Source organism: Pteropus medius, unplaced genomic scaffold (assembly GCF_902729225.1).
Source record: "Pteropus medius unplaced genomic scaffold, Ma_sr-lr_union100, whole genome shotgun sequence".
NCBI lineage: Eukaryota > Metazoa > Chordata > Mammalia > Chiroptera > Pteropodidae > Pteropus > Pteropus medius.
In genome coordinates, this window is record NW_024354502.1 from 17,012,716 (window position 1) to 17,036,273 (window position 23,558).

Consider the following 23,558-nt stretch of genomic DNA (forward strand, 5'->3'; position numbering starts at 1 on the left):
TTTTCTTTTTTTTTTTTAATAGAGAAGAAATAAAAGAAGAGATTGGGGACGGAAGTCTGGATGGTCACAGAAGTGGGGCGCACAGCATAGGGAAGGTAGTCAGTAGTATTGTAATGGCTGTGTGCAGAGCCAGATGGGGTGATAGAGTAATGAGGGGGATCATTTCAAAAGCTATGTGTCTAATCAATGTACTATATACATGAAACCAATACATATATATATATATATATATATATATATATATATATATACACACACTCATGTTTGCCAGTAGCCATCTGAGAGCTGTGCAAGTCTTTGTGACGATCCCAGTGTCTTTAAGGACCTGCTATTTTTAAGAGATTCCTGCAAAAACCTATTAAGCGCATTACTTTTGTTCAGGGTTAAGTCATCTGAAATGAAAAATATCAATTGAGGTCAAGATTTTACATTTAAAATAGTTATTCTCAAGAAGAAACTGGAGAAATAATCCTGGCGACACAATATTTTTTTATGTTTTGTCACAGTATTTATTCGTTGTGTTTGGGGCTAGCACCTTATGTTTACTGGGTTACCCAATCCAATACGAACGAGTAATAGTGTATCGCAAACTACCTGCTAATAGTGTGACTCAGCCACAGGTGAGGTAATTGCCTTTCCAGATCGGAATGTTTCTAAAACTGCACTAGGCTGCAGTCTGTGATTGGAAATAGGTGCCATCTCGCCTACTGAATCACATCTCAACATCCCTGGGCAGCTCATTAGGTCCTCCGTGATCTAAACCGCATTGTCTGCTCCACTCCCCCTCAATACACAAACCCTTGGAATTTACAAATGATATGTGTAAAATCTAGTGCTTTTTACAAATTGCAAGCATGAAATTTGTGCATCTTTATGCATCAGAGTCACTTTACCATCTACTTCATTGCTCCGCAAAATGAAAATCTTTTTCTCTGGTAAACTCCATTTAATGTCGGGTGCATTTGATCAACATTCGTGCCAAGTCTTGTGCATAGGCTTTGAAACACTCATTAAAGGATTCTTTTTTTGTGCTCTATGGTGGTGATAGGGGTAGAGAAAAGAAACACAGTGATTATTATATGGTTATAATGAAGAACTTTTCTAGTTATTGAATTGTCCAGTTCATTTTATATAATACATTATATGAATTAGGCACATATAAAGGACAATTTATCCTTTTACTAGTTTGTCATCATGTTACTACAGCTATTTAGTGTTGTTTTGAACCTATTCTCATCACACAAAAAAATTGGAATATATATATATGGTTTCTTTTGTATTTTAAAGAAAAAAAGTATGCCAAACTTCTCCAACAATCTGGAATTTTATTCCATCCATATACATGCATAGTAACAACATTTGTTGAGAAATTATTTCTATCAGAAGTAGAACATTATCTTTGTGATCACCAGGTGCAGTATTGCTACTCTTATATTTAAATAGATCTTATATATGAATTAAATTCATACTTGCAGCATTGAGTTTAGGGTTTCGATTTAGACTGTGCCTTTCAAGATAAAACTGATGAATACTATCTCATTACTTACAATACTGCTTCCAGTAATTTTGTTCATTCTTTATAAAGTATTGCATTTAACAGCAAAGGTTTAAAAATTGAGACAGAGCTGCATCAGCGAAAGAAAATACAAGTACTATACAAGAAAAAAATTGCCATCTTCATTTAACATACATGTTTAAGATTAAGAAAATGGACAGAAACATACGGCTACATACAAATGCAAAGCCTAGTGACTAAGAGACTGTATTTGCTAAAATATAAAGTGCAAATGGAGCCTGATTATCCAAGAATTAAAATCTTAAGGCGAACTTATAGCATGTGTATTAGAATATCTTTGCAAGTTATATTTTAGCATATACAAATATCTGCAACAGCATATAAGAAGAAATCAAGATACACAAGTGCTTTTGAAGCTATTTCTAAAATGCTTTTCTGTATTATTTGTGACTATTTTCTTTAAAAGCTACTATACAGTGCAAACCATATGTGCTACACAATAACTATACAATAACATTACAAATGACTTTAATATAAAGTTTTTAAATAAAAAATAACATAACCACAGCTATGAATACTGCTGGTAAAATAAATTAATTCTTTTTGAAAATGGCACCAATAATACACTTTACTAATGGACCGTAATGAAATTACACCTCAAGTCATCAACTCAGCCATGATGAATTATCTCCTGATTGCCCAGATGTAATTCAAACAGCTTTCGCTTTGTTTTTGTTTTTCTGGACTGGGTAGAACAACATACTAAACACGGGTACCAAAGGTGACTGATGTTTAATTTAGTTAGTTATTTCATTTGACGTGTTCCGCTGCATGTGATGAGCAATAAAACTTCTTGTGAGTTATAAAGTTTGAGAGGTTGTTGAACTGGATGTCACATAGCCGGCAATATTTCCCACTGGTTGTAGCCTGGGTGGAGCCATTCACCCCCTTTGCTATGCTAGATAACTGTTCCTCTGCGGAGGGAATTCCTGGTGAGACGTTCTCGTTTGTGGCTAACGGGTTCTCAGAGATCCAAGAGGGAGACTTGTGGCCATCGTCATGCTGAGGATTCTGGGAAATGTTCTCCTGCTGGGGGTTGGTGGCAGGTCTCTCATCTTGCTTCAGTCCACCATTAACTATTACCATGCCTCTATTTTTGGGCAACAAAGGCAGAGAATCTTTCTTCGGCACAGCGCACCCATTTGCGGAAGCCTGGCCTTTAGGAGATTCGCTTTCCGCGTTTGTGCTTTGCTCTATGTCAGCGTTATGGACGACAAGAGAGCCGGAAACATAATCGCTTGGCTTTATTCCATAATACGGAGAAAGCTGGTCAGCTCCTTTTGCCTTCTTTATTGCTCCAGGGTAAAGGCATTGGGGAAGGAACAAATGTTTGTTTTCTTCTTTTGTAGCAATGAGCTGCGCGGCTTCACTGAAGACTTTCAGGCCCTGCAGGGTGGCTAGGTGGGATGAAAATAAATTTCCGTTGGGGGAAGGCTGCTTCGGATTCCCATTTTTCTCACATTTTATTATGCTTCTTTCATAGCCGACATCAGGGCTGTTCCGCTCGCTTTCTGGATTCGGAAACACTTTGCTGTCGAGTTGACCCAGGTCGTTACGCTGATGGGCAGTGACCGGGCAGAAATTCTGCTTGTGTGCCAGGTAGTTCTCCACCTTGTTGAAACTGATCTTGCACACAGTGCACTCGTGGTAGTCCAGCAGCCTTTTGGGAGACGCGGTCGTCCGCTCAGACTGGGATAAACACTTTTTGCTGAGATCTATGGGCACGTCCATCTCTAGGCAGGAAACACTGGAATGAGTGGTGTCACATTTGGACACCGGAACACATTTGTTGATCGTCAGAGAAGTTTCCAAGTGCTTTGAGACAATTCCTGGGAAGATATCACATCTCGGATGGTAGCAGTCTCCTAGCCCTTCGGTGGGTTCTTGGGTGGAGGTACATGGATTGCTGAGGTTGGCTACGTCAAGAAATCGCTGTGGGACCAGGGGAGGCCGTTGTTCCTGTTCGGGTAGGCACATCTCATACATCTTCCTCCGCTTGCGTGTGCGCATGGTTCTCTGCATGGCAGGCACTTTGCTGGAAGCAGACCTCTTGAGCGGAGGGTCGTGGCGTGTAGCACAATAATACTGTTTGTGGACCATGTATGTTTCGTGCCGGCTGAAGGTGATGTTGCAAGCTTCACAGGTCGTCTTATTTGGGTCACTTTCCCCATCCACTAAGGGGACACTGGGATTTTTCACATCAACAGGTTTTCCATTAATTTTATCATCATTGCTACTAGAGGTGGAGAGCTTCTTAGCTTGAGTGGAAAAGTCCTTGTCGTGGCCCTTCCCGTTTGGCCCGATTAAATCTAAAACAGTGGAAGAACTGATGCAGGACGTTTGAAGAAGTGGATTCTCAGGATCGGCAGAATGAGCGGCTGGGTTGAGGAGGTTTATGGAGGTTTGGCCCGTGTTGGGACTCACAGCCTCAGGCATCTTTTCTGAAACACCATGGAACTCTGGAGACTTGGCCATCTGCTGCCATCGGCTGCTGCAATAATGTTTTTTGTGCACTAGATAATTATCCAGATTATTGAATGTTATGTTACACTCAAAACAAGTAGCCCCTTTGGGCATCAAGGGGCTGTAAATTACAGGAGGGTAGCTACTGCTTCCGTGCCTCAGTCGCCGATGTACCAGCTCAGACATCTTGGCTAAGATCTCTGAAGCTTGAGGGACCATTGTAATATCTTGGGGAAAAGCAAACTGAGAGAGAAAAGGACCCACAGGGAAAGAAGGCCCAATATTAGGCTGGACGGGAGATGAGGCGAGTCTTGGACTAGAGGGCTCAGACTTTATTTTCGTGTAAGAAAAGCTCTGTTTATTCGTTGTAGGCTGTATCTCTGGTCTCTGGTTAGTGAGAAAGAGCTGAGTCTTTTTCTCACACTTGTCCAGCTCTGTGTCAGAGCTTGCGTCTTTAGTCTGCATGTTCTTTTGGCTCTGAGGGAGTTCGCTTCTGGTCAACAAGTCTGTGGCTGGCTGTAAGCTATCTTCGGTTCCACTTGGAGAGTGTTCTATATCACTTTCTCTGGGAAGTTTGCCTCCAGGGACATGGAGTTCCTGGTGCTGCAATAACTCCCTCTGAGTCTGGAAGCCGAAGTGGCAGTGATTGCATCGGAAGGCAGCTTGAGTGAGATGGGAGAACAGGTGTTGGTGAAAGTTGATCACAGAATCAGCAGTGTAGCTACAGACGGTGCATTTTAGACTGGCACCTGGGGGGAGGAATTCTTCCATTTTCACTCCTGAAGAGACATACAAAATAAGAAAACTGAGAACCTCACGTGTTGGCGTTGTAATGATATGAACCTTTACCAATGATCTAATGTCTTCAACGCAACAGAAATGAATTGAAATTTTCAGAATCTCATTTGTGATATTAATTTGTGTGTGTGACAGTTTTTACTACATATGATAATAGTAATAGCACTTTACAGTTTCCAAAGCACTTTCATGTGTATCATAGTGGGACAGGCGTCATTGTCTCTGTTTTACAGGTCAGGAAAAAGACGCATGTATGCTACGAGAACTGATTATGATAATAAAGCTATTTGGTAATGGAGCCATTACTAAACCTCAGATTTTTTAATTTCTAACCCAGTAACTTCTTACTATAACACTATGTTCTACATTAGGAAGAAGTAGACATTCATTAGAGTTGATAGTGATGACCTGTGTGCAAATCAAATAACTCTCAGCACATCGATTAGGTCTTTATTCAAAAGAATCCAAATAGGAACTATTTTGTAAAGTAATTAATAACCCCCTAATTTATCTTTGGTATAAATCTAGAATTTCATCCATTGGTTTTGCTGAACATGGTTTATCTCTCCAGGGCTGATATTTGACTCGTGTCACTAATACAATTGTTTTGGACCAACATCCATACTGATTGATCACTGCCTGTTCCTCGTCAGTTATTAAATATTTTGACCGTTACCAATGACTGGTGGGTAAACCTCACTGCAACATTGTGATTTATAAGAAATATATGTTTGGTCACTTAGATGACCAAATGTATCATTCCCATTTATTAATACATGGTTGATCTAAGTGACCAAATATATATTTCTTATATATATATGGCCTTTGACCAGAGTTCCTGGCTCATGGCTCCTAAAATCCTTGCAATATCCTGCGATAAGTGATAAAGACGTCTTTTGTTATGTTAATGAGGGAACCCTGGGAAAGCCCTTAGGTAACCTCAGGCTGGTTGCCAAGAGAACCAACCTTGTGATTACAGGGTTGAAACTTTCAGTCCTCCTCCCATCCCCCAACCTCCAGGGAGCTGAAGGGTTAGAGAATGAGTTCGGTTGCCAGGGTCAGTGATTTAATCAACCATGGCTATGTAAATGAGGTTTCCATAAAAACCCAAAGGACAGGGCTCAGAAAGCTTCAGGGTTGGTGAACATGTGGAGATTTGGGGAGAATCGCATAGAAGCTTTCATCCTTTCTCCATACCTTGCCCTGTGCATCTTTTCCATTTGGCTGTTCCAGAGTTATATCCTTTTATAATTAACTGGTGACCTAGTGAGTAGATGGCATTCACGAGTTCTGTAAACCAGTCTAGCAAGTTAATCAAACCCAAAGAGGGGTCTTGGCAACCTCTGATGTATATAGCCAGTTGGTAAGAAGCCCAGAAAACAATTTGGACTTGCAGTTGGCATCTTAAGTAGTGTGGGACTGACCTCTGGAAACTGACACTATATCCGGGTAAATAGTGACAGAATTGAGTTGAATGTAGAACACCCAGTTTGTTTCCAGAGAATTGCTCGATAGTGGTGGTGGGCACCCTTTTGTCCCACAGATTGGATTTAGGATCTGAACATTTTTACTTCCTAAGGCCAACTCTCATTCCCATTTGTTGATACATGGCTAAATTAGGCTTGGCTCCTCCTTCTAGACTAGTCTAGACTCTAGACTAAAATGAGAATTGCCTTTTATATTTATAAGCTAAAAATATAGCAGAGAAAACCCACTTCTGTGGTGATAAAAGGGGACTTCTTATTCCTGTCTTCTTTTAATCCTTAACTAATCGAATATTCATTTTTCTCTTCAGGTGACGATCTCTCTATCTCTATTTTTGTTTTGTGCATGATTTTACTCCACATATGAGACAACCTGTTTCTCCTTCCTCTACTTTATTACCTACATAAGAGCAGCTCATTTGCAGGGAAAGAAAGAGGAAAAGGAGAAAGGAAATTGCCTATTTTTATAGGTTCCAAGACAAAAACTTGCACTATACTAGGATGTTGGAGGTTGGAGCTAGTTTTTAAAAAGCCAGTACCTGTTTCAGACAAGATCTTGCATGTTGAGGATGCTATGGCTGTTGACAGCTCATCACCTATTTCAGTTTTTCATTTATTCAACCCAAACAAAAACAGTGAAGGAAGCATCCTACAGGTTTTGTATTATAGGTGCTTAAGAACTGTGATTCCAAGTCCTTGGTTTGCCCAGTCCAAGAATGTTCCTAGAAATATCTAAAGTCAGTATAATTCCATATATTTTATTAACTTCATTTTTTAAAATATGGGAATTAGAATACTATTTAATGATATTAACAACAATTGGGCATACAATTCCAAAATACATGGGAACAGTTGCTACTTTGCTGTTAAGAGTGGGATTAAAAAAATAACTTGTTTTTCAGCCTAATTTTTTTTAAGGAATTTTAAAACATAATACTAAAGGTGGTTTTATGTCATAAAAATCAACTAAGCTGTTATTATACATGCTCTGAAAGTCAAGAGAATTTCATAGATCCATATTTAAAAGTTAATTTCTCTCAAGTGTGATTTTAGTTGGCTCTATCAAAATAACGGCTTTATTTCAATTCAGCAAATACTTATTTTTATGTACCCATTATTTTTTCTCTGCCATGCGGGAAACAGTATGGTCGGTTTGCAAAGATCGCTTGACACTTAAATCAATGAATATTAATGACAACATAGAAAAGGTATTGAAACTTTCTAAAATGATGCTGTTTTCCTTCAGTTGAAAAAAATGGAATGATTTGGCCTGCAATCTGAGCATACTAGTTAGAACAAAATTCATACCCAAGTTCTTTGAGTAGAACATATCGATTATAAGCAACCTAAGATTACCAGGTGGGTCCAGCAAGTTAGATTTGATTTTACAGGTAGATATAGTTAGATAGAAATAGATGTATACATGTATATATGTATATATGTATATATGGATGTATGTATGTAAAGAAAGAATAGAGCCTCCTGGAGCAAAAGAAGAAACATGGGAGGCACTTACCACTGTGTGAATTCAGGTGCATTTCTAGTGCTCGGGCATTTGAGAAGCTCTTGGTGCATTGTGGGAAGGGGCACAGACTAGAAATCTGAGGAGCACTGTCTTCATTTTCTTCTGACACTGGAGCAGCTTCTCTTTGCCTCCCACTGCAATAGTACATCAAATGGGCTTGCAGATTCCGCTCACTCCGATACCAGATGCCACAGGACTTGCAAGGGAATATATCCTCTGCAGGACACAACACAGGGACACATTAGCTGCTGCCAATTTTGGGGTAAAGCAGTATTAAGTTCAATATTTCCCAGAGAATGCTCTCAGGTTCTGAGTTAGGTGATCACACGATGAGTGATGAGTGCAGTTGCGGATGTTGCCCCACATTACAGGACTAAGCTTTTAAAGAAATGGTACCTGCCATGCAATTTACTTTCCCACAGACTCTTTTGCAGGAGGTACTGTAGGAGATGACAACATTCAGTAAAAACACAGAGATTAACTTTAAATTGTTTAAATTGTATTTACAGTTTAGAAATATATGCATTTATAAATAGCAATGTGAGTTGGTTTATCTGATTGATTCTAAAGTTAAGGATCTAATGACTGAACTAAAGTTAGCCCTGATAGCAGCCCCTGACATTCTTTTTTCATTTAATAAATCAATTACTGAGTGCCTACTATGTGCCAGACTATACTGTGTTAGATATAAAAATGAAAGACCATACAGCTGTCATAAAGGAGCTAAGGGCTCTTACGGTTGGTGAACAAACGGTCAGATAATTAAATTAGAATGTGATGACTGTTATGATGGAGGCATCTGGGGAGTGCTTTAGGCATGAACAATAGACATCAGCTTGTGAGAGAACTCCTCTGGTGGAGGGAGGAGGATGTCAGAGAAGGATTTACAGGGAAGATAATGACATACCTAGGCTGAATTGTGAAGAGTGAAATTAAGCTAGTCATGTGGAGAACAGGGTTGGGTCTTCCTGGCCAAGAGAACAGCCCAGGGAAGCCATGGTACCCTGAGAGAGGGCTTGGGTGAAGGCTAGGAGGCTGGAAGGTGGGAGGGTGTTCTGTACTGCTCAGGCAAGGGGCATGATGGGAACTGGTAGAGATGAGATTGTAGAAGGCAGGGATAGACTATCAAAGACCCTAGAGTCTCTTTTAAGAAGTTTAGATTTGTATCTCAATGGTTATGGAGAGTCACTGAATCATTTTAAGCAAGAGATTGACAGAATCAGATACAGAATCATAAGAGTCAAGTTTTGAAGGTAGTGAATTTGAAAGGAAGATGCAAGACTGGTAGGAGGTAATCGTAGTAATCTAAGTGAGATATGACAGTGTGTGTTGTAGCTAAAGTCATGTCATATTAAGTCATGCTATGATGTGTATTTTCGTGTATTCATTCATGGAAAGTTTCTCCAGTATGTGCTTTCCCTCCTCATCCATTTAGGTGAGGAAACTGAGGGTGAGTAACTTGCCCATGATTACATAAGTGGGGAAACTGGGATTGGTCCCTAGCATAAACATGCTTTCATAATGCCTCCATAGCAAGGGGGACAGTGTGGAAGAAAAGTTATATTGAGAAAGTAGAACTGCTTAGAACTGATAACCACTGCCTTACAATTAGCTGCTAGAGCAAAACCTTTTTCTCCTCGGTGTCTAGGTTTCTTGTTAGCATTTCTATGTAGGTGACAGTTTCATTCATTTTCTATGATGGAGAAGTGATGAGTTTAGGCTACGGCATGTCTAGAGTGATAAAACCTGACACTGTACTGTGCAAACCTGGCACTTTTGTAGCGAAAGGGGGCACCGGTCAGAGAGATGCCAGACAACACTGTAAATTGGGACTGATCTAGGTGCACTGGGGCACATGGTCTCATTTGATATGTAGGATTTGATATTTCTGTAAGAAATACAGAAAAACTTGAGAAAGGTGTCGACAGAGGTCTAAAACTTGGCAGAAAGAGTTGGATTGTGGTTCATGAATTACTAGTGCACAGTTGGTGATGGAACCCATGACAGTGAAGGGGATGGCTTAGAAAGAAGGATATAAAAGGAGCAAACTCTAGTGAATGAGGAGTAAGCACAGTGATTACAACGTAGACTTTCAGAATAAAATTTAATTGTAAAATTATATACTACTACTGTTTATTATTTAGCCTCTCCCACCTAACTTAGTTACATTTATACTATTCAGAGGACCACATTGTTCAGAATGAGAAAGAAAGCTGTATGCATCTATGCTGATTTATTTGGGATTAACAGTTATCTTGCTATAGAAAGCAGAGTATAATCTCAAATATAATTAGAATTAACATTCACACATTGGAGCTTCATGATAACATAAGGTACTCCTAGTATCCCTGGTAGCAAACACCTTTTGCCTCAAATTCAAGTTGAGCCCATGATATTTCATGTTCCTCACTATTCAAATCAAAACAAAGATCCAGTAGAGAAAATAATTGCATTTACCTTAGGAAATCAAAATATATTAGCTTGGGTTGGTACACTGGATCCACTGTTTGGATGCAGAGTAATTCCAGATATACCTGAGAATTTCTTTATTCTAAAGGATGCTGTTATCACAAGAACATAATTATTATTGAATACATATTTTAATAGCAATACATTATTGCTGTCTCTAGAATTCTGTATCATTCAGTTTCAGAAATTTTCAGGGACACTTTTGACTAAATGCAGTATTTCATTTATCCATCAGCTTTAGAATCTATTCTCCTCTTAAGATGTAATTGCTACTTATGTTTTCTTACAAAGCTAGACAAAAGCAGAGTTGAATGTAGAACTCAGACGTCGGAACTCCTGAATCACTAATTTTCTCTCCTATAAAGTGTCACTTTGTGTGTTCCAGGAATACAAAGTTCAATAGCCATTATGACAAAATATAATTACAAAGGTGTATTTGCCAGGGCATATTAAAAAATTCTCCACATAAAATATTCTAAGCTTATATGTATTTCTCTTTCTATTCTTATCTTTTTTGTGTGTGTATTAGCTGATGTCTTGATTTATCCTCTCCATTAGTATACTAATCAAAATTTGATTTGTATTCATTTTCTTTAAGTTACTAATTCTATAGCCCTTAAACAATACCAACATTATTCTACTATAGGAACATCAAGGAAGCTGTTGGGCTTCTTACAGCTTAAGTTGTTCAACTGGTTTAGAATGTCAGCTTTTTGTATATTAACACTCAGGAATCCAACCTGAAATGAATGAATTTAAGTGTTCTTTTTATACTCTCATGTGAAGCGATCACATAACACACACACACACACACACAAAGTTAGAAAGAAGATAAACTGAAATCACAACACTAGAGAAAAAAGTCTGTCCCCGGTTGCCTGTCAGTAGACATTTTTTTTTTCCCTCTCCCATAAATACTCATCACCACTACAAAGCTATTGTACTGGGCTATTGCTCTCAGCACTTACTATTGACAATAGCTGTAGGCAAAATAGAAGCCATGGCAGCTTGCTGAGGAAGCAGCTGAATTGAATCCAGCAGGCGTGCAGGGTACATCCCTTCTGTGAGAGTCATCTGACTGGCAGCTTGTAGCCTTGAGTCAAAATCCACCACAAAGGCAATTAGCTCTTCACCCTCAGAGATGGCCTTCGTAGTTGTACACCAAAGCTGACCTCCTATTAAGAAGATGAAGAAAAAAAAAGAAAGATAGGATTGACATAGAATGCCCGAGACTGTTGTACATTAGATTGATGTCAATAGCACCTTCTCATGTTTTTTACATCGGTTTCTACTGGGGTGAAGTGTTTGATCAAGACAACAGCTGTACTCGTCTTCCTTCCAATGTAGAAAATCATGTTTCTTGCATTAATTGAACTGTTCAATGGCCAATAGTAGTAGCAGAAAACTAAGAGCCAAGGATAGACATAATCTGTAGAGAGTTTTGTCAACCGTTTGCCTTTTGGGCTGCCTTAATCATTAACCATGCTAATACATGATATCACGTCTAAGAACAAGCATGATAGGGGATCCAACTACAGAAATTTATGTCAGGTGAGCCTTTGAAATTACTCTTTCTGTACCTTATGGAAGTAAGAAGTTATTTCTCTCTCTCTCCCTATCTTCTTCCCAAAATACCTTTTTATATTAATACCAGATGCCTAAAACTACAAAACAAACAAGAGCTCCTAAAATCAAGAAAGTTAAAATAAAATTCGGTTAGTTTTATGCTCCTTATGTCTGCTGACTTTTTTTTTGGCTGAGTGATCTTTACTTATATAATGTGCCTTATAATGTGGCTCCTTTATCTCCGTTTACCCTGATTGAACTTCCTGAATAGAAGATATGCCAAAGATCCTTTTCAAAAGGCTTATTTAAATAAAGATTTGTTTAAATGAAAAGAACTCTTTCTTCAAACACTAAGATATACTCTGGCTCTGTGCTTCAAATGATCACGTGTGGTGCATTAAAAAGAAAATTAACTATGCAAGTACATCTTCTAATGTATTGGAATGTGATAGCGAATGCTCATTTATTTAACATGTTTAGACAGGCAAAGCACTTATATTTTGTTATCTACACTCTCAGGCCTAGATACATATCCTGTACAGTTATGGCTGAAATAATGTGGCATACTTGATATGTTATAAAGCTTTTTTTCTCACTGTGTATATATTGCAAGGCTATATATTGTACTCATTAAGCAAACAAAAATTGTACCCATTCTGATAAGTAATATTGCTCTGTTTATCTGTCAGCATTACTGTCTCTTCAACTGCACTTCATTTTTTTCTACCCTCAAAGAGATCATAGTTTTTAAACAATTTGAGGTAAAAATCTGGTGGAAAAGATAACAACACCATATGACATGGCAGAGTTGCACGGGAGGATCAGGACATTATTTTAGAGGAAACTTGGACAATAAATTAAACCAGCTGATTAAGTTTAAAAAGTAAACAGAACAACGTCTATGACAATACATGTTTATGAAAAAATAAAGCTAAAATTACAGACCTCAAATGTGTATGAAAGTTTACCCTGTTTTCAAAGTAAAACACAAATATACCAAAAGAGTAGAAAACCACCTAACTTTCTTTTTCACTTTGACTCTAACGCATCTGGAAACATAAAAGTTTACCAAAGTTGAAAAACAGTTGCACTTTGGCATTGATTTATTTACTTACAATTAGGGAAGCTAAACGGCATCGTTGTGGAATCCGATGAGCATTTAAAAGTGCTAAGTGGTGGCATTTTTGCTGCTGAGGTTCTTTACCTTGGAAGCCTTCCGCTGTCAACTGCTATGCCTTTTCTGATGCACATACAGATCCAAACTACTTACAGGTATAGATGAGGTGATCGTTTGTACCTTATCTTTCCTCTGGGATACAGTTTATTAAGTGAGTCTCTGTAATAGAGAGGTGGGGAGGACAGAGCACGGTACTCCCATGCAGTTTTCCTTCACAGCCCGGTTTTTCCGAGTCGTTGGATTTCAGTGATGAACTGAATGACTTACATTATTAGCAATAATTTACCATTACTAATAAGTTTACATTATTGGTAAATCCAGCTATGGCTGTTTTTCACAAGAGGAATGTTCTGAACTCAGTTACCCAGGAGAAATTGAGATTTTAGAGAAGGTATCGCTCACAACTAATCTTTATCACAGCAGTGAGCTGTGTAGCAGGATAACTCAGAATACTTGAGCTCAAACTTGGAACCAAAAAGCTCCAATAAATAATTAAAATAATCTTCACAAATATTAAGTGCAAAGAAAAATAAGCAAAAGCTGATTTTTTTCTGTTATTAAACAGCCTGACAATTGCAACATATACCAGTGGTTTCAGATATACACAGAAATGTTTCATAATTTATTATCTTTATCGCTTTGTCTCACTTTATGGTTTAGTTAGAGCATATCCTTTACAAAGGCTGAATTAGACTGAAAAGGTACTGTGTAGAATTGAAGAAGTTAGTTGTCTTAGGATTTAATTTTTCAAATCATTCATTCAGTAGTTATTCGTTGAACTCTTTGCTGTGAGTGAGGCCGAGCTCTATGGCTTCTCACACTGCTATGTAATTAGAATGCACACATATAAACAAAGAAATGGCAATACCACATGGTGTGTTATCCTCTAATGCTAAAGAAAATGTGAGATGGGTGAGTAACTGACACTTCTTGGGAAAGTCAGGAAAGCCATCCAAGGTGACTTTTTGATTGACTTATGAACAAGAGAGGCCAAACAGCGGACACACATGTACAGGGTCCCCAGCAGGTACAGCGTTACTGGCAGAGAAGGGCGCATGAATGCAAGTGCAGGATCATGGAAGAGCCCGACTGGTCCCGATAACAGTTCCGAAGCCAGCGAACATGGAGTTTGGCGTCCGAGGGGGAACAGGGTGGGTTATGAACAGTGGTGTGCTTGAGCCAGCCCGTTCTGAATCACAGGGCAGAATGTTTAATTGTCAGGCATGTCCTGTGCTGCTTAATATCACATGGCAACTTGAAATTGGCCATGGTGAGAGCTGTAGCATTTGCCATTGGAATTGGCAAACATTACAAATCAGGGCTTCCTCCGACAAAAGTAGGTGAGAACAGGATGAGACAGCTCTGAATGTAACATAAAAACTGGCTCATGGTGGAGCAGTGGTATATGTTTGAGTTAATGAATGAACAAATTCTTGACATGGGCTTTTTCCTCCCAGAATAAAGATCTCAGGGTAGGGAGGAGAGGGAACCGAAGGGGTAGGAAATGTTACCACGAGAGCCATTTGGAGGCTGTTGTCCTAGCTCAGTAGTGAGAAGTGTAGCTTGTGAGGGAGAAAAGGACCAGGTTCAGGAGACAGGACTGAGCGAGGACTGGGGCGACATCGTGAGATGAGAAAGAGAAAAGGAGCTGCCGAAGATGACGCAAAGGTTTCCGGTGTGGGAAATCCGAGGATGGTGATGCCATTCATGAGGGAGTAAAGTTGGGACGTTAACATTTGATGTTAAGACAAGGAGACAGTTGGTACCAATTAGGAGCACTTTGGGCCACGTATGCTAGGTGGTTTATGTACTTTACTTTGATCTTGTCAATTTTTTTGTGAAGTAGGTGATATTTTCCTCATCTTAGAATTCAGAAAATTAAAGCTTGGAGAGGTTAGCTTGACCAAAGCCACACACATGGTCAGTGGCAGAACCATGATTTAGACTTCTGTGTGTCTTGCTCCAGAGCCCGAGTATGCATGTGCATGTGTGTTATACAAATGTGTGTGTGTGTATGCATGGAAATACTGAATTCTGCATTGAAATGTAACATCTGAGGTACGTGAGAGGCTTTTGGGTGAATGTATCTAGGAGGCAGTTGGAACTTGGAGGAGAAGTAAGGCTGGAAAAAAATATTTCGGAAGCCATCAGCACATTCTAAATGACTGGGATGCTCTTTGCCTTACTGTGGTAACGAAAGAAGAGCATAGTGTGAAAAGAAAAGGACCAAAGATTGAAACTGAGGAATCTCAACATCTAAAATGTGGGAAGAGGAGATGGGATCATTTAAAGATACAGAGAACATATATTTGGAAAAATTAGATGGGAACTGAGAGAATGGCACCACAAAAATCATGGGTTGGCTCTTTGAAACTGTTAAGATGGTGAATATACAGTATTCACCTTGAGGAAGTTATTTATAGGGAGAGTTATCCCAAATATTGTAATAAAATTTCAATTACTGGTTAAAATAAAATATTCTAAGTGTGATTGCTAGTAAAGGATATAATCCCATCTGGAGGAAATATGGACAATGGGGTCAGACTGCTGAGGTACAAATCTTGGCTCTGCCACTCACTATGTGACTTTGAACTTATCACCCAAACATTCTGCCTATCAGTTTCCTCATTCTTCAAAATAGGGATGATGATAACAGTACTGAACTCACGGCGTTACTATGAGGATTAAGAAAGCTAATATATGTGAAAACTTAAGAACAGCGCCGAATACATTAAATGCTATAAAATTGTTAACCATTATCCTTTTGGCTTGGTCTGATTGGGGCTATTATTCTCATTTCTCACTGCCCTGCTAAATTCAAGAAAAGAAATCTTACTAGAAAGAAAAAACAAATCTATGAATTCAATGAGCAAATGTATCTATGCTTCACTAGTGAGAGCTAACTCATTTCATAAAAAAAGATGAAGGCCATATTCATTTGTGAATCACATAGCGTATCTTGATTAGTTTAGAAATAGAAATAGTTTCTAGTAATCAACTTGGGGCTGAGAAGGCAGGAGAACCCCTTTTCTACCCTACTGTTTTCAGAGTTAGGGTATCTAGGGCTAATTTACAATTGAATAGAAGACGGTTGTATTCATCTTGATTAAGAAGCAATATGAGTGCATGAAAGTGCTAAATCATGTTGATACTTAGTTATTTTGGTGTCATCACTGATTGACCTCATGTTCAATGGAAACAAATCACAAGGCATTATATTTGGCTTTAAGATGAGAACACCATTATCAAAACAAAACAAAACCCAGAAAGTAACGAGTGTTGGCAAGGATGTGAAGAAACTGGAACCCTTGTGCACTGCTGATGAGTGCGTAGAATAGTGGAGCCACTGTGGAAAACAGTATGACATTTCCTCGAAAAATTATAAATAGAATTACCTTATAATCCAAAAGAATTATCCAAATGTTCAGATATTTGAACACTCATGTTCAGTGCAGCATTAAAAACAGCTAAAACGTGGAAGCAACCCAACTGTATATTAACAGAATGGTTAAGCAAAATGTGGCATACACATACAATGGAATATTATTCAGCCTTAAAAAGCAAAGAAATTCTGACAATGCCACAATATAGATGAGCCTTGCAAACACTATGCTTGCAAGTGAAATAAGCCAGTTACTAAAAGACAAATACTGTATGATCCCCCTTGTACTTAGGGTATTCACAATCGAAGATACAGAAAGTAGGGTTTTCGGTTGCTGGTGGCTGGGGGCAGGGAAAAACAGTGAGTTATTGCTTAATTGATACAGAGTTTCAGTTCTGCCAGATGAAAAGAGTTCTGGAGATGTTATTTACACAACAATGTTAATGTACTTAATGCCAGTGGACCGTATGCTTAAAGATGTTTAAGACAGTAAATTTTATGTCGTATATATTTTGTCACAATAAATTTTTAAAAAAGAGAGTATCACTTATTCACTAAAAATATCTACTGTGAACCTAGAATATTTGCACAATTTTTTTAGCCATAGCTAAGGATGGGAATATAACTTTTATAAAGTGTTTTTCATGGGAGATTGTTCAAAAACAAAAACAAAACACGAGTAAGGTTTCTTCCTTTCCCAGTTTTCCTAGCGAAGCTACTTTAACAAATTCCTGCTTGAAAGCTCAGTCTCTAGTGGAATGAATTTGCTGCTAAGATGAGGTCTACATTATTTGGCCACATTAACCATTCTCATCTGAATGAATTTTGGATACTAGTGTAGATCTGAAAATTGTGAGCGACGTAGGTCCTGGTTTCTCTGTTGATTTGGGTTTCTGTGTTTTGAGTGCCAGTGGAGTGTCCCTGTCAACTCTCTATGGACATGAAATTTAAGGAAATTAAATGATGGTTTCTGTAGTTTTCATATGCAGTAGTATGTTTAATGCTCCAGATTTAAATGCAGAGGATTTTCAATGCACTAACCTGCACTAATGGTATGTTGATAAAAACATAAATAGAATTATGTAAAGGTGTTTGGTGCACATATGGCAATATCATATATGGTTAATTGGTAAAGTTCTTATGACTTTTTTTGCGTAGCCATTCCAAAGCAGATGATCTTGGTTTAAGGGGCCACATGCTAATAATGAAGCATAGCTGGCACCCTAAATCACTGAAAATTTATTTGTCCTCTGTGCAAAGATGAACTAGAAAGAGCGCTTGACTGGTGGGTAAGAAACTTTAGTTCTAGTGCTAAATTGATTATTAGTTTTCACGTGATTTGAAGAATTGCTTTACCTACATTATATAAAATGACAGCCCTAGGCTAGATACCCTCCAGATTATTATCATCAAATTGCGAGCAACTTTTAATGCTTCTATAATTGACGTGCTAATAATAGCAATAATCACACATTTATTAAGTGGTTATCATGTGCTTGAGATCACAGGGCTGGAAGTTTACATAAGCTGTTCAAGGTCACAGCTAGAGGGGAATCAGAGGAAGACAAGGACACATAAGAGGTGGGATTTGAATGAGGTAGTTTGGCTCTAGATTCTGTATGAAAAACCAGGTGTCCCAAGTCGCAGCAGCATTTGATGTTCACTAACTACATCGCACCTTACCTTGATTACTCAGTTTGAGTAATTAGCACAGTTAACTCTCTGATTCAGAAATAAGACAGTTCACTTTCTGAAACAGTATCAAGAAGATTACACAGTGATGAGATATAGCTTTTAAATGGATAGTCTCAATCTGGGGAATAATGTCAATATTTGTGATGTGAAAGTAACTCTATCTTCTAACACTACTAATAATTACAAAAGCCCACACTTAGAAAGTGCTTACAAAAAAAAAAAAGCACTTATTATGTGCCAAGTAGTATTCTAAACATTTCACACATATTAAACTCATTTGATAATATTAAATATGAAGGTAGCATTTGCCCAATCCCTTATTTAAATTGCAAATTCAGCTAGACACTAAAAGGGCATAAAAATTCCACTTAAGCATAGAGCATTGTTTGGCAATCTTGACTGCTCTTCATCAATACTAATTTCCAGGTCCCACCCCAGACAATCAAATCAAAAATCGCTGGGAATGAAGTTTGGGCTTTACTGTTTTTCAGAAGCTCCCAGAGAGCTTAATGTGTTTCTTGAGTTAAGAACCACTAGTATAAGAGTAAACTATTAGCAGTTTGTAAAAGGTAGAAAGAATGAGCCTATGAATGAAAAAGTCTCTTGATAATCAGGTATTTCACAGATGTGTTCAAACAATTCAGCAGAGAGAAGTTCATTTTAAAACTCAGATAATCACATTTGACAATAGTTTTGAATTTCCCCTTTTCTTCTAATATTTAAAGAATATGGGAATGATGAGTAAAAAGATGAAGAAAGGCAGAAAGAGAAAGGATGTAATGATTTAGCATCATCTTTCAAGTGAATAAGCTGGTTAGGAACTTAGTAATTTTGTGAATTATATTCAATTTTATGTTTATTCTTTATTATTTTGAAGTTACTTAACTTATTAGAAATGATCAATAATACTGTATCTCCCCCTACCCCTAAATTGTAAAAGATCATATTGTGCAAACCAAAGCAAAAAAAAATCACATTCCTACTGCACAGGCATGAAGTCTTTATCAAATGACATCAGGCACCGAAGCAGCTATCTGATACCTTCCTGGCTTCCACCAAATGTAAAGGTTATTTTAGGATTCTCTCTTTGTCTGCCTCTGATGCTGCAAACACAGCCACTCTCCCCAGTCTCCGGACCCACACATCACTCCCTTCACAAATAAAGAACACATACATTCAAGGTTCCATTGAAAGTAGTAACTAAGACCTTGACGTTCTTTAAAAATCATGTACTTGCTGTTCTAAATAATGTTTATGATCAAAGTTCTTGTACAAACAGATATGGTTCCTAACAGGAAGCTTATGAATTTTTCTCATAATTGCTGTCAAAACTGCAGTGAAGTGTACTACAAGTTTCGATAATAAAGAATAAAGTCACGGTGCAAACTCGATTATGTTTTGGAAATTCACACTCCTCTTACTAGAAGCAGTGGCCTTAAATACCTCCTTATCCTGCCAAATTTTTCACTTGCACTTTTTATTATTTATGAAATCAGTGTCTGCACAATGTCATGCAGACCTCTGCTGATAAACTCTAATTAAGATTAAGACAAGCCTTTTGGAAAGGATCCCATCATTAGCAAAGATGATAAACACAAAAATACTCCCTACTTGTCAACCAGGAGCAATTCAGTAACCTAACAGTATTATCTGTTGCTAGGTTACAGAGCTGACAAAGCTTCAATTATATTGTTCGACCATACCTATAGAGTTCTGTATAAGCAAAATGTATCTAGTATAAAAGCGTTTAACTCCGTCCGTGCTATCTGCAATTCACGGCTTCTTACAATGGTAAAAATCAGGTTAATAATTACATAGCACACTGAAAAATCTTTTCTATGTGTTATGTCTATACATGTTTCCTTCTAATTTATCTGTGTGATTGATAGACGCTTGTTTTGTAAAAATAAGGAAAGGCAGCAACGTGAAGCTGTAAACCTCGAACACAACTATGTCTGGGCTCATCAAGATATGAACCAAAGCTCAGCACAAAAATATACAGCAAATTGAACCAATTAAATCACATTTAGATTTTGTATTACTCTACCTCAAATATAGTAGGATAAGGACCCTTAAGCAAATAGATAGGGATACCAGTTTGAAACTTTATTTTAAGCTGGGAAAAAACCCAAACCCACACACACTCACCTAACAATACAAAAGGAAATAGGTGGTTTACAACAATTATTTATTCTAAGTGATTTTCTAAAAGTTGAAGTTAGTAACTTTTACTACATAGCATTAAGTCATTAAGTCTTACTTCTCTTTATTAGACTTGGAACTCTAGGGGAAAAAAAAAATCAATAAAACAGCCTCCCAAATACAGACATTTGACAAGGGAAAAAACAAAGAAAAAAAGCCACATGTATAAAAAAAGAGAAAGTCTAAGTAAATCAGACTTTCGAGGTTATTTTATCATGAGTGATTTTTCTGTGGTATTTGTGTGTGTGTGTGTGTGTGTGTGTGTGTATTGTGGCTATTTGGAAAAAAGTAATTATGTAACAAGGAACCCGCATTTTTAATAACCCTGGCATAAAAATATATTATATACTAAATGGCTGTGGCACTTTGATTTCCTAAGATGTACAGTGATATATTCTGTGTTATCTAAAAGTCTATTTCCTTCACATGTGTGATATAAGAAGATGGTCAACTGATGATCGGAGTTCAGTTGATAAAGTTTACACCTTCATCTATTGAGGAAATCGTGATACCTCTTAGGCACACTCAAGTAAATTAAAGCCATTCTCTGGGGAGAAATAAATGGGCAGTTTAACACACATACACAGACACACACACACACGCACTCGTGCACATGCGCGTGCACACGCACACAGGGACATTATTTTTATGGAGGTAGAGGAAACAAGGCTACTTCCTTGTTTGGTCATTACCTTCTTTTATTTTCACTAAATAATTAGACAATCCAACATGATGCCCACTTGTGAAATTAATTTTTTTCATAACCTGGAAACAATTGGTCAGAATAATTCCCTAAAAGCTAAATAATTGCCCTATTTCAGCATCTCGCGTGTTACGGCCCAGATCTCAGGGTTTAGACATTAACACAGTATGTATATCTATACGTAGCCGCATTGTTCAACACACATTTTATAATGAATTCAAATTCAATACTGTTGAAATTCTTGACAGTGGAGTAGTGCAAGGAACAGAACTTATAAATTATGTGTGCCCCTTCTTTGAAAACCGCTGTGGAGGTTTCTTTGTGCATTGGCAAATACAGTAGGAATATGAGGTATTGTGTGGATCCTCCTGCACAGCACCTGATAAAAGAATAAAGAGCTGTGACATATTCTTAAAACAATAGAGGAATTAAAGGGAAACAATGGGCCAGCTGCTTCATTAATACAATCAAAAGGGAGCCCAGCACAGAGGAGTCCAGATAATTAAGCACTACTCCTTTAGACCTCTTTTCTATAATAAAATTGCTTAAAAATGTATTAACTACTTCATAGTTGTTAGATAGATCTTTGCACTTGTTTATTTAGAGTTGATTAATGCCTTTTTTTCCGTATGCAGCAACATGCCAACTCATAGTTTACAATAGTTTTTGAATAAAATGGAGTGAGAATAATTGATAAAGATCTGTACAATACACAGCAATAAATCAAAAGCATTTTGCAAGAAGTCCTTCCTGTTTTAAATAATCTTTAACATTTTTCATTTGTACTTATAGGCAAAGCAGGGCATTTGGGCCATTCAACTTTCCCAGGCTGGCACTCCTGACATCTTTTTATAGAACATCCTAGCAGTTTCTGGGTGAGGGATAAAAAAAAAAAAAAAAATCAGACTTGACCAGCAACTCTGTGTGTGCTTTTGGTATCTGGGCCAAAGGCGAGGACAGAATTTTTTTTAAAATTCTTTTTTGCCTTTTCCAATCAAGAGAGATGAACATACAACAGAACTATTTGCCAAACGCACTATTTATCTTTCATTAACTTGATTATAGAAAACGAAAAACAACTTTCTATGCTCTTTATGTTAAAACACAATTTACAACTTAAGATATCAAGGCTTTCATTCTTCAACTCTTCTGTAGACAGCCTTCTCTCTGATGTAAATAGAATATTTAATTGCTTAAGAACTGGAAAATTGGGAATGAAATACTGTGTGCTGAATGTTGAAGTGAGGATAAAAACTACACTCTGGTTTTTCTCTTACATGTTTTCAAGTAAGCTTATGTCAACCCAACATTAAAATGACAAACTTTACTAAACCATGTGGTCACTTAAATAAGGTTTATTCTATTCTGATGACTTTAGGATCTTAATTGAGAATCTGACATAGAATAAGAAAGAGCAGGAGTCAAGGAGATAAATGAATACAGATAATCATATTTCTGAAATTAAGAGAAGAAAAATTCTGCTTTTATACATATGTTACATATGATTTAAAATTGATCAACTAGATTCATATTTCCAAAGAGCAGCCTGTATTATGGCAATATTTTAGAGGATATAGAATATCTAATTCCAGCTATGAAACCTGGCTTCTGACTTCAGGAGTTAGTTCCTTATTAGTTCAATAAGTTTTCCTTGAATACCTGGAAATAAAAACATAAATTGACAGTCAGTAGGTACAAATAAAAATGACCATTATAGGAGCTACTATGTATGATTATGTATTTAAATATTTCTGTTTTAATTAGCCCACAGAACTTATTAGAGTGAAATGTAAAAGTAAACAAACATGAATTGTTTATGAGCTTATGATCAAGTGAATCTTTTCAAGGAGACATCTTTGAAACATCAGCTTTATAAACCATGTCTTTATGGTAATGCAAAAAACTAGTAAATGCTAGTAATGCTATAATGTATAAATATTAAATTACAGCACTTTCTTTCTGCAAGTATTTTGGAAATGAGCTTAATGATATCCATGAATTATTTGTCATTTCAAACATTATTACATGCTTTTTTAGCATAAATTCAACAGATAATATTGGTCTGAGCAGAACTCAGAAACAAAGAAACATGAACACCCTCATTAATCTAAAAGAATTATCTCTGTGACAAATAGGAAATACTATCATCCCATTTTTTAGACCAGAAAAATCAAAGCCAGCCTTGTTAAACCAGTGTGTTTTCTAAACTCCCCTCATATCACAAGAGGCACTCCTGGTTCAAACTCGTTATAGAATCCTACTAGGTCTTTAAGCTCCTGGCGTTTATTCTCTCCACAGAATTTATTTTTTCCTTTGAGAAAATGGCTCCTACTGAGATAATTTCCTTTCCTTTTTAAGAAGTACATGAAGCCCCTTTCAGAATAAAGTGTCATTGTGGTCACTTCCAGATTTCTGCTGAATTGCAGGTGCAGAAAGTTTGGTCCTATGAAGATGTTCAGAACTACCTGGTAAACCTTTTGAACTAATATCATGGAAGTCATGAAACTCAAGTATCTAA

At 37.4% G+C, this 23,558-nt stretch overlaps 1 protein-coding gene across 3 annotated transcripts in view; it reads right to left on the reverse strand.

Annotated features, from left to right (window-relative positions):
• Nucleotides 1–1,305: 1,305 nt before the first annotated feature.
• ZFPM2 (zinc finger protein, FOG family member 2) overlaps nucleotides 1,306–23,558 on the reverse strand; it is a 424,511-nt gene continuing 402,258 nt past the window's right edge. For all 3 annotated transcript variants that reach the window (XM_039853946.1, XM_039853945.1, XM_039853947.1), the window contains 3 exons: nucleotides 11,284–11,490; nucleotides 7,838–8,062; nucleotides 1,306–4,818 (listed from right to left, as the gene is read on the reverse strand). In XM_039853946.1, coding sequence (XP_039709880.1) covers nucleotides 2,327–4,818; nucleotides 7,838–8,062; nucleotides 11,284–11,490 — 2,924 coding nt within the window. In that variant the 3' untranslated portion in view covers nucleotides 1,306–2,326. The remainder of the gene's footprint in view (nucleotides 4,819–7,837; nucleotides 8,063–11,283; nucleotides 11,491–23,558) is intronic.